The sequence below is a fragment of the Neofelis nebulosa genome, chromosome 8 (genome assembly GCF_028018385.1).
Source record: "Neofelis nebulosa isolate mNeoNeb1 chromosome 8, mNeoNeb1.pri, whole genome shotgun sequence".
Lineage (NCBI taxonomy): Eukaryota > Metazoa > Chordata > Mammalia > Carnivora > Felidae > Neofelis > Neofelis nebulosa.
The window spans coordinates 93074230-93086157 of record NC_080789.1 but is presented as its reverse complement, the minus strand read 5'-3'; the positions used below and the strand labels follow the sequence as shown (position 1 = coordinate 93086157).

The window sequence follows — 11928 nt, the reverse complement described above, 5'->3', positions numbered from 1 at the left end:
TGCTTCTCCGCTCAGCTGCAGCAATATTATCAATGTACCGTGGGTTGCTTAGACTCTAGTCAGTCTGACTGACCTTCAATAAGTTGAGATTTATAGGTGTCAGATTGGAATCATGAAATTTATGATTCAAGGGGATTTCTTCTCCTTAGGGGTTAGAAAAATCTAAAGACAATAACACAGATACATGCTTCCACATCATTGGGTGGCATATAGCTTGGAATCTATAAAAGTTGTTTCGAGCTAAGTTTGTAAGTTGAAGGATTTCAGGCGTGAAGTTCTGTCATACCATGCCTTATAATTCTTTTGTAACTAGGCTATTCATGTTGGTCAGATTTCTGGTTGACCGTGTTGAATAAAGTGTCAAATTGTTAAGCTTTTAGCATGTTTTTACATACTGGTTACTCAGGTAAGTCATTTTAGTTGTCAGCTTTTGCCAGATTAATGTTGCTTTTGATAGCTACTTTTGTTTTTATTTTGTTTTTCTGTATTTTTAAAGAGGTTTTTAAATTTATTTTAAAAAATGTTTTTAATGTTTATTTTTGAGAGAGACAAAGTGTGAGCCAGGGAGGGGTAGAGAGAGGGAGACACAGAATCAGAAGCAGGCTCCAGGCTCTGAGCTGTCAGCACAGAACCCGATGAGGGCTGAACTCATGGACCATGAGATCATGACCTGAGCTGAAGTCAGATGCTCAACGGACTGAGCCACCCAGGTGCCCCAGAATTTTTAAAAATTTTAAGTCATCTCTATACCTAACGTGAGGCTCAAACCTACAACCCCAAGATCAAGAGTGTCATGTTCCACCAACTGAGCCAGCCAGGCACCCACTGCTTTTGTTTTTAATAAGAAAAGGCATGTTTTCAGAGACTTTACTTTTTAATTCTTAAGGCTAACCTTGTTTTTCTTTGTAGTCGTATATACTGACTATACAGACCAGGCTGTGGAAACAACCAGTTTGGTATCCTTTGTATATTGATTTTCTATTGCTGCTGTAATGCTGTAATAAATTACCACAGATTTGTGGCTTAAAACAATACAAATTTGTCCTAAAGTTAAGGAGGTCAAAAATCCAGAATGAGTCTCACTGATCTAAAAATCCACGTGTTGGCAGGGTTGCATTCCTTCTGAAGACTCCAGGGGGGCATCTGTTTCCTTGGCATTTTCCTGCTTCTAGAAGCCGCTGACCTTGGGTCATCATCCTTTCATCTGTCTTCAATGCCAGTAGTATAATCTTCAAATCTCAGACTCTCCTGTCACTGTCCTTCACTTAAAAGGACATGTGTGACTACATTGGACCTTTGTGGATAATTTCCCCAGTTCAATATCCTTAATGACCTCTACAAACTCTTTTTTGCCATGTAAGGTCATATTTACAGGTTACAGGAATTTGGACATGGACATCTTTTGGACTGGAGCGGGGGGTGGGGGTGCATGGCCATCTTTTGGAGGCCATTAGTCTGCCTACCACACTTTGTAATGGTAGAATCTTCTAGTAGAATTAACTTAAGCAAAAAGTTCGAGAATATATCTTACTTAAGTTGCACTTGTCAAAGTCTTCAGTGTTTGTCATGGTTCTAACCTAGTCACTTTTCCGTCCTCATTTTACTAAACCTTCAGCAGATTCAATAGTTGTCTCCTTCATTGTTTTTGAAACACTTTTTTTCCCCACTGTCTATGAAACCACACTCCTGGTTTTCCTTCTACTTTTCCAACTGCTCATATAGTTGCCAAATCTTCCTTTTCTGACCTCTGGTCTGGGCTGTACTTCCTAGCTCTGCCTCTCCAAAGGGGGACAAAAAGCATCATCCATATGGCATTCAGTATTTTCTGATATCTTCTAAATTTGTATATCCAGCCTGCCTCCCTGGGCACCTGAGTGTTGCACCTTCACCTTTATAAGTATTACAGACCTACCTAACTAAAACAAATCTTAACTGTTTCAACCAAACCGGTTGCTCTCAGCACTCAGCTACTTATTTCCATTACCAGCTCTACCGGCACTACCTAACATTTGCCTAAATGAAAGAAGTCCTGGAGCCCATTCTCCCATCCCCATTTCTAATGTCTACGCAAGTCCTGTGGGCTCTTCTGAATCTGTACCTTGCCTCTTCTCTCCACTGTTACTCTCCTAGGCCAGGCTCTATTTCTCGCTTGACTATTGTGGAGCCTCTCTGCCCCTGCCTCCCCCACCCTGCCCTCATCCCATCCATCCTCAACATGGCAGGAAAGGTGATTACTTTAGGATTTGAAGAGACCAGGGACTGCCTTATTTAAATCCATAGTGGCCTCCCACTTTACCAATTTTTTATTATGATCAGACTTCTGCCTTCTTGTGACCGTTTCATTTTTCCTTTGCTTACGCTGCTGTGGCCATGGTGGTTTTGTTTCTATCTCAAGGCCTTTTCGCTTGGCTTGCTATATCTGCTGCTTGGTCCGCTCTTAACCTAAATATTTGCAAGGCTAACCCTTGCTTGTGATTCAGGTCTCAAGTCCTGTATCCCTTCTGTTGTCACTTATTTTGCTTTTCTTTTTTCTTTCTTCTTTTTCTTTTTTCTTTTTAAATTTACATCCAAGTTATATTTTGCTTTTTCATTCATTCATAGTCCTTACACTATCTGAAATTATCTTGAGTCTTTTTCATCTTCAACAATACTATCTTTTTTTGCCTAGAAAAGAGGCTGGTATACTAGCAAGTGTTCAAAAGGTGTTGAGGGGCACCTGGGTGGCTTAGTCGGTTAAGTGTCTGACTCTTGACTTTGGCTCAGGTCATGATCTCACAGTTTGTGAGTTTGAGCCCAGCATTGGGCTCTGTGCTGACAGCGTGGAACCTGCTTGGGATTCTCTCTCTCTCTCTCTCTCTCTCTCTCTCTCTCTCTCTCCTCCCCTGCTGGCGCTCTCCTCCCTCTCTCTCAAAATATATAAATAAATAAATATGTTGTTGAAACAAGGCCCTAAATTAGCACCAAATTTATCAGACCAGGAAGATAATTTTCTGGTTATCCCCCATGTAGCAGATCATCCTGTTCATGGAAGAATCTGACATGGAGCGGTCCCCTCAAAGCCCTTGCCCATGTACAGCCAAAGGCAACCTGAGGCCCAATTACCTAGGAGCAGTCCAGCTTATAGGATAGTCTCGTCTCCACCCACTGTTTCCCATTCCATTCTTCCCATGGAGCCTCCTGTCTATGTCCTAATGGGCAGTAGGTCATAGTGATTGAATTCCCACCTAGTTTTTAGTAACTTCACTTCTGAATCCTTACTTCTCAGTTTTGGTATCATCCAGAGGTTTCTTCCAAGAAACCAGAATTGAGTGTGGTCAGTAAATTGTCTTGAGGCTTTGTCCTACCAGTAGATTAAGCTCAACACATTCTTTTTCAGGCTGTGAAATAGTATGGTAAGTATGTACCATAATTCATAATGACAAGACATTTTTAGTAGTTCAAATTCATGGTATTATTAATTGAGCTGTCTTTTCTTCTTTGAGACTAAGAGCAGGGGGGTTGAGGTAGAGAGATGTAATTTTCCGGAAGGAGCAACAACAAAATGAGAGTTGGAAAATGCAGACGGGGAAAATATTTCTGTAGTAGCTACCTATGTTTTACACAAGGAGGATTAATATTTTGAAACAAAAAGTGATTCTTCCTGGGTTACCATATGCATTACTGTACATGTTGGTTCTTATACTAGGGGAATTCTTAGGTAAAAAGAATTACTGGAACAAGAGCATTCTCAGGAGTTTTAGCTTTTCTTTGTTTATCTATAGGAATGCACCATTGCCAGTGAGATAGTGTCACCTACAACAGTGTGACTATAGATCGATAAAGTTCCTGACGAAACAAAGGAGGCATCTAACAAAAGTACCTGTGGAAATAAGGCCAAAGCCTATTATCATTAGCCATGATAGCTAATACTTTATAGGTTGAGTCACCTTATATAATTAATGAGAGAAAAGAACTTAGGCAGAATATATCCATAACCCAATGAAGATAGTATCCCTATTTTATATACGGAAAACCTGACTTTCAGAGGTTAAATGGCCGATCTAATGAGTTTGGGTTCAACAAGATAGTGGGAACAGTATGTGTGTGGTCTGTAGGCAGGGGAAGGGCAGAAGGAGAATACTCATTTATTTTTTTACTTTAGAGAGAGAGCATGAGCAAGGGAAAGGGGCAGAGGGAGAGAGAGAGAGAGAGAAAATCCGAAGCAGGCTCCATGCTGAGGGTGAAGCCTGACATGGGGCTTGATCCCACGATTCTGAGATCATGACCTGAGCAGAAGTCAAGAGTCTGACACTCAAGAGTCTGACTGAGCCACCCAGGTGCCCCTATTGCCTGGGTTTTAAATCATCCTCTAGCACATAAACTAATTTCTCTGTGCCTTAGTTTCTTTATCTGTAAAAGAAATTGATAGTTCACACATACATCTTTTTGGAAATATCTAACATGGTTTTTTTTTTTTTTTTCTGAAATCTTGAATAATGTAAAGAACTTAACTCATAGGAAGCACTTAGTATTAGCTAGTATTATAGATTTATTCTACCAATGATTCTCTAACTTTGGGATTTTGTGGACCAATAGATTAAAGAAAAAGGAGGGGTGAGGGGCAAGAAAGAATGGTTTGCTTTTAGTCTTGCCAAGTGAGGCTGTTAAATTTTTTCTTTCTACCACTGCAGTCTTCATAAAAGAGACATTTTTACAAATCCAAGTTGGTAGTAAAGACCTAGTATCAGAATAAAGAACTGTTATTTAAATGGAATAAATTTATCTTCTATAAAAGACTGAATATACTTCTTATTTCTTTTATTTCACCATGAAATAGAAATTAGATGTCCTATAAGTGTCCCTTCAGTTCTGAAAGATTTCGATTCTGCCATTCCTACTCTTGTCTGGTCCTCCTTGCTTCTATATCTTTCCTCTTTTGATTTAGAAAATCCGGTTACAATCCATATATTCCAAGTGAATATTTACCTAAGGAATCTGTGAATGCTCTTAGAAACCATAGGATAGAGACTACAGTCAAATGGAATTGGACTGGATAAAACCATGGGCATTATAAAAAAAATAGCCCCGCCAGTAATATACAATTATTCATTTAACAAATATACACGGTTTACCATGTACCAATGATGCCACTAAACCTTAGGCATGTGAACAGCCAAACACAAATGGTCCATGCCCTTTGAAGGTTAACAATTGGATTACTCTTATGTCCCAGGCATCGTAGGTTCTTGAGGCTTCAAGAATAAATATGACATAGTCCTAGAGCTTTACTTTTAATTGAAGAAGGAGTGGGGATGGGAAGACAAGTAATTTATCTGGTAATTTAAAGTTTATATTAAAAAAAAGAATGACAAAATTTGCATGGATTAAAAAAAATACAATACTTGAAATAACTTTATTCATGTAAGAGCCAATTTGGGCTGAAGCTTCAGGGTGACATGCATAGCTTTCTCTGCCCCTAGGTTGATGATTCTTTACATTTAGGTTGCATAAACATCATAGGTTCCAGGGGTGTGTGGGTGGCTCAGTCAGTTAAGTGGCTGACTCTTGATTTCAGCTCAGGTTGTGATTTCATGGTTGTGAAATCACGCCCCATGCTGGGCTCTGCACTGAGCAGGAGCCTGCTTGGGATTCTCTTTCTCCCTCCTCTCTCTCAGTCTCACAAAATAAATAAATAAACTTAAAAAAAAATATGGATTCCTTGATCCTAGAGATTCTGATTCAGTAGGGCTGTGGTAAAGCCTAGAATTTGCTTTAGGAAAAACTCCTGGGAGATTCCAGTGTCATAATAGTGGTCTACAGATCTTTCTTGGAGAAGCCTTGCCTAGGGATACTTCAAAAGTTTCAGAAGGCAGTAAGTTTAAAAATGATATTCACAAAGTGAAACTTGGCAATATTTTCCCCCATTAAAAACTTATTTTGTGTGGTGCCTAGCTGGCTCAGTCTGTAAAGCATGCAACTCTTCATCTTAGGGTCGTCAGTTCAAGGACCATGTTGGGCATAGGGATAGAGCTTACTTAAAAAATTGGGGTGCCTGGGTGGCTCAGTTGGTTGAACATCTCACTCTTGATTTCAGCTCAAGTCATGATTCCAGGTCGTGGGATCGAGCTCTTTGACGGGCTCCATGCTGAGTGTGCGGACTGCTTGGGATTCTCCTTCTGCTCTCCCTCACTCATGTGCTCTATTTCTCCCCATCTCCAAAAAATATAATAATAAAATAAAATAAAATAAAATAAAATAAAATAAAATAAAATAAGAGGCATCTGGAAATTGGTTAAGCATCTGACTCTGGATTTCAGCTCAGGGCATGATCTCATGGTTAATGAGATGGAGTCCCTAGTTGGCCTCTGATTTGACAGCTCAGAGCCTGCTTGGGATTCTCTCTCTTTCCCTCTCTCTTTGCGCCTCCCCCTACTCCTCTCTATATTTCTCTCAATAAATAAACATTTAAAAGAAAAAGTTAAATGAAACTCATTTTTTTTGCCTTCTATCCCTACTATCCTTCTGAATCCTGAAAGTTTAACATACTTTCAAACTGTAGAGATTAATTCCAGATTAGTATTAGCAACATGTCAATTTTAGAAAAAGTCCTTGAGAAGTTTTTGTCAGATACATTGCTGAAATGTCAGCTGTAGGAGGCTTCCCTGATTCTTGTGTTTTAACTAAGTTAGGATTTCACAGTTTTTGTTTGTTTTAATAAATTTGTGTTGCATGTGGGTGTATATAAGTGGCTTAGAATCTGGCTTAGAGTTGTGTCTGCCCCTAAAAGCAGAATTCCATTTATTGTCTTTGTATGGATGTCAGTGCTCTCTAGCTGAAGATCACAGGAACACACCTGTGGTTGGATAAATTTGGATTTATTAATTTATTGAAACAAGGAAGAACACTCACCATGCAGGACTTTGAGGTGTATCAGAGAGTGTTAGAAATGGGCTTGTGTTCCATGATTTGGGGAAGGTTCAAGGAAGCAGAGCATTACTCTGGGTTGGATGCTGGAAGGAAGTGGTGAGAATTCTGTGTTTTTTTTTAATTAAAAAAAATTTTTTTAGTAGCCTCTCCACTCCATGTGGGGCTCAAACTCATGACTCTGAGATCAAGAGTTGCATGCTTTTCTGACTGAGCCAGCCAGCTGCCCCAAGTGTTCTATGACAGAGCATCTTAATTCTCATTTAGAATACAAGAAGAAGGGGGTGAGGTTAAAGTTGCTAGATAAAGAAGTGACACTTACATTAGGCAGGAAAAGGGCCATTTTGTCATTTTTGTGTTTTGGACATGTTCATGTTTTTTCTGTGTTCAAACAGGAGTACGAGTGGTCTTGTTTTTGTTGTTTCATCGTGGTTACAATGGCCTTGGCTGATGTTGATTTTCTGTGACATTGTTTATGTTCTACTGAGAGCAGATGGTCTAGCTGCAAGTGCTCCAGACTTTCAGGGTTTGCTCTTCTCTTTTTGAGGGTTAAAATAAAAATAAAGGAAAACATGCTGTTATACATGGATTAGAATCTAGACACACTCAAACTACTGAGCAATAGCTATGTCTTGACAAAGCTGAGAGGCAGCTCAGTGTAAGGGAGTAAGACTGGGGTTACTTTTCCTGTTGAGTCCTATAATTGTTTTGTGAACTTGACAATAACATTAACAGCTTCCATTTGTTGAGCACCTATTATATGCCATAATATTTCCTAGGTGCTCGACACACACAGCTTTGCAAGGCATATATATTTTGATCATCCCCATTTTACAGATGAGTTGTTAGTGGAATTGCTGGTATATTAAGGGGTTTGTGTGCCTTTTGCCAGCCTTCTCAGTTTCCAGTATCCCAGGATGCCTCTTTACGCAAAACCTTGGTGTCTGCAGGTATAGCAATGAGATGTAATACATACTTGGCAGGATTGTTCTGAGACTCAAATGCTATCATACATCTAAAGGCACCTAGCACAGTAACTGGCTCCTGGTGGACAAGCCACGACTAGGAGTTTTCTTTCTTCCAGCAGAGAGGAGGTGCCTTTTATGGTGAGTAGAGCTGAGCTGACTAGTAGTCTATGTTGAATGACTCTAGACAATTTTAACCTCCTGGTTACAGAAAAGTTAGGCTGAAAAAAATCTTAGTATTACAGATTCAGAGTTTAGAGCTCCAAGAAATCGTCAAAGTCTTTTCTTAGAGACAGGAAAATGAACCTTAGAAAGGCAGTTGATGTGCCCACTGTCCCACTTAATTACTGCAATTGCTATGCTGAGAAAGCCGACTTCTCACTCCTAGCCCCACCCCCTTTTTTTTCAGGCAACTGATCTGCTTTTTTTTTTTTTTACGAGGTCTAGGTTAGAAGTCCCAGTGTGCTCTGGACCCTTGTTTGTTCGCTGGCCGCCCTTACGAGGCTAAGGGACCACTGCTGTCCTTCAGGTATGGGGCTGCAGAGCTCTGCCCTCCGACAGTAACTGGGAGGAATGCTCTCCCCTCTGGTTACTTAATCTTACAGTTAAAAGTTTCGAAATGCCTTTGTTCAGTGCAGTTGGCAACTCAAGCATTTTAAAACGGGTTTTGGTGGCATTGTTTCGGGAGCTAGGGCTCGAGTCGCATACCTGCGGGAAGGAGCCAGGGCGATGGGCGGCAGGATTCCTACGCGGCGCAGCAGACGGGGACAGAGGGCCCGGGGGCAGAGGGCCCGGGGGCAGAGGGCCCGGGGGCAGAGGGCCCGGGGGCAGAGGTCGCCGGCTCCGCCCCCAGAGGGACAGGGGCGGGGCGAGCGCGCCGGAGCCGAGGGGGTGGGACGCAGGAAGGGCTGGGAGGAGGTGAGCTGGGCGTTGAGGAGCCTGCGACTGCTGCTGTGGCCCGCGCCATGTCCGCTCGCAACTTGGGCACGGAGCTGGGTAAGGCCCCCGCGGGTTGTCCTCGCCCGTCTCCATCGCCTTCCGTCCTCCGCCCTCCGCCGAACGCGGGGCTCGCCGCCACCCGGTGCCCTGGCGTCGGCCGCCGGGAGTGCTCGACGGGGCGGGAAGGGGTGGCGCCGGGTCCGCACGCACCCTGAGCAAAGGCCGATCCTCCGAGACTTAGGAACTCTTGTGCACATTGGCACCCAGGCCTTATGTTGTAAGCGGAAGACAGCAAAGGATTCGACTTTCATCTTCCAACTTAATGCGTTCACCTTCTAGCTTTCTGGTTGCAAAGAACAAAACCAAACCAAAAACCAAACCAAAATACTAAAAAAACCAAAACAGAAAGCAACCCAAACAAAACAAGATAAAAACCTCTGTACCCACTCAGTAGAGTCCCTGTGCATGCTGGATTTCTGTAGATAATTTTAACACAGCTGTATCCCAAAAAGGCATGCTGGTGGAAAGGTTGCCAGATCTCTGTACTGTAGAACTTACTGTAAATTGTGTATGATTTTAGAGGTACAGAGATTTGTAAGAGTGCCTGAATTATGTCAGTATTTTTCATTTAACTGATATTATTAAATATTACTGGGTGAAAAGTTTAGTTCTGATTTTCTAAAATGTGAAAAATTTATAATTCAAAACGTAGCAAAACCATGATCGGAGCCGAAGGTCAAGGATCTCAGTTTAAGTATCATAGCTGGAGTATCTGTATCCTGGTTCTTCACTTTAGCTGTGTGACTTTGGGCAAATTACTTAATCACTTGTGCTTAAATTTCTTAATCTGTAAAATGGTTGTAATAGTACTTCATAGGGTAGTTTGGAGATCAAATGAGAGGATGTAAAGTGTTTGGTACATTGTGGGTACCTAATAAGTGTTAGTGAATAGTAATATTGTATAGAATTACATTTTTAGAGGTTAATTTTCAGAAAATTAGCTATGATTGTATATAACACATAAGGTGCTTTATTTTCTTTAAAAGTGACTGTTCTAAGTACTCTAGACTAAAAGTAGTCCAGAAATTTTGTTAAATTATTAGCGTGTGATTTATAAAAACACTTGATTTCTTCATCAAATTTATTCTCTTTTAGTCATTGCTGTTTAGAAGATTATGCCTTATTTATATATTTATGTATTTATCTATTTATTTATTTATGTACTTATGTATTTATTTATTTTTGAGAGAGAGAGAGAGAGAGAGAGAGAGAGGCAGAGCATGAGAGCAGTAGGGGAGAGGCACAGAAAGAGAGGGAGACACAGAATCCAAAGGAGGCTCTGAGCTGTCAGCACAGAGTCCGACGTGGGGCTCAAACTCATGAATCCTGAGATCATGACCTGAGCCGAAGTCCCATGCTTAACTGACTGAGCCACCCAGGTGCCCCAGAAGATTATGTTTTAAACTCTAAAAATAAATAAATAAATAAATAAATAAATAAATAAATAAATAAATAAAATAAACTCTAGTTGTATCTATGGAATGTGGACTTTAGTAATAAGGAATACCCCTAGATTAGAAGATCCACATAGATGGTGGATGGGGTATGAGATGGAGTGTAGGTCTTACCTTGGTATCTTCAGGGATATGGATGTCTTAACTTTGTACACATCAAGGATACAACATTATTTTTCCAAAACTTACATGTTTATTTTTCTTTCAAGAAATACAATCAAAGCTTTCTTAACTTGGAAGATTTCCCATCACTTCCATACATTTGTTGAAAAGTAATAGTAATGACAAAAAATTGCTGTGGGGCACCTGGGTAGCTCCGTTGGTTAAGCATTTGACTTTTGATTTTGGCTCAGGTCATGAACTTGGGGTTCATGAGTTTGAGCCCCACGTCCAACTATGTGGTTACAGTGTGGAGCCTGCTTGGGATTCTCTCTCCCTTTCTCTCTGCCCCTCCCTCACATGTTCGCTTCTGCTTTCTCTCTCTTCTGTCTCCTCCCATCAAAATAAATAAACTTAAAAAAAATCCTAAATGACAAAAAAACCCCACAATTGCTATGTAGAATAATAGTAAATGTAATTTTTATGCAGTTATTTAAAGGATCATGGTTTTGTTTTATTCTCTTTGTTTAAATAAAATCAGATATATTTCAAGGATTTTTTTCCTTCGCTGATATTAATCATTAATCCAGAGATTTAACTTAAAATGTAAAATAAGTTATTTGAATTTATGTACTAAGAAAAAAAATCATTTAGTATTAATTTATGCTGCATATTAACTAATGCCTTTTATAGTTTTCTAATTAAAGGTCTTTTTAAATGAACACTGTCACTTTTTTAAAGAAAGTAACTTTTATTCTCTTTCCTATTACAAAAGAAATGCATGTTTATTGTAAAAATTTTAGAAAATACAATTAGCACAAAAAAACTAAAATTGTTACTAATCCAATCACTTATTTATATTTTAGTGTATATACTTTTAGTTAATAGATTTTTTTTTTTTTAATTAATAGGCTCATTTGAGACTGAACCTGGCCCTTATGATAAAGCCCTTTAGGGAAAACATGCTTTTATCATGGCATTTAGACACATGAAAGAAAGAACAAATTCTCTAACTTTAATGTTAGTTTTTATGTCAGTGTTTAGTGGTCAGTGCAATCTGCTTAAGGTCTTTTATACTTAAAGCATTTATTTCTGATTTTCTCCAACTGAAACATAGAGCTAAAAGAACGTTTTTCTTTGGTCAGTGTTTGCCCTAAGCGGGCAAGTATATCTTCATAAAGACTTGACCATTTTGGAGTTAGAAGGGAGAAACCCCTAAATCTGGGTCTGGTGTCAAGCAGCCTATGGTTCTGGCCAGGTTACTCGTTTTGTTTCCAGCTAGGTCAGTGGTTCTCAAAGTTTGCTTCCTAGATTAGCAGTGTCTACATTAGATGAGAGCTTATTAGAAATGTAAATTCTAAGGCCCCACTGAGATATTTTTTTTCTACCTTTTTTTTTGCCATATATATATGTATATATGTATATGTATATATTGTATATGTATATATATTTTTTAGTTTACATCCAAGTTAGCATATAGTGCAATAATGATTTCAGGAGTAGATTCC

The 11928-nt window shown here is 39.7% G+C and overlaps 1 protein-coding gene across 3 annotated transcripts in view; it reads left to right on the top strand.

Moving 5' to 3' along the window:
- Positions 1-8615: 8615 nt before the first annotated feature.
- The window catches only part of DERA (deoxyribose-phosphate aldolase), a 118307-nt gene continuing 114994 nt past the window's right edge, over positions 8616-11928 (top strand). For all 3 annotated transcript variants that reach the window (XM_058743567.1, XM_058743568.1, XM_058743566.1), the window contains exon 1: positions 8616-8864. In XM_058743567.1, the coding sequence (XP_058599550.1) occupies positions 8834-8864 (31 nt within the window). In that variant the 5' untranslated portion in view covers positions 8616-8833. The remainder of the gene's footprint in view (positions 8865-11928) is intronic.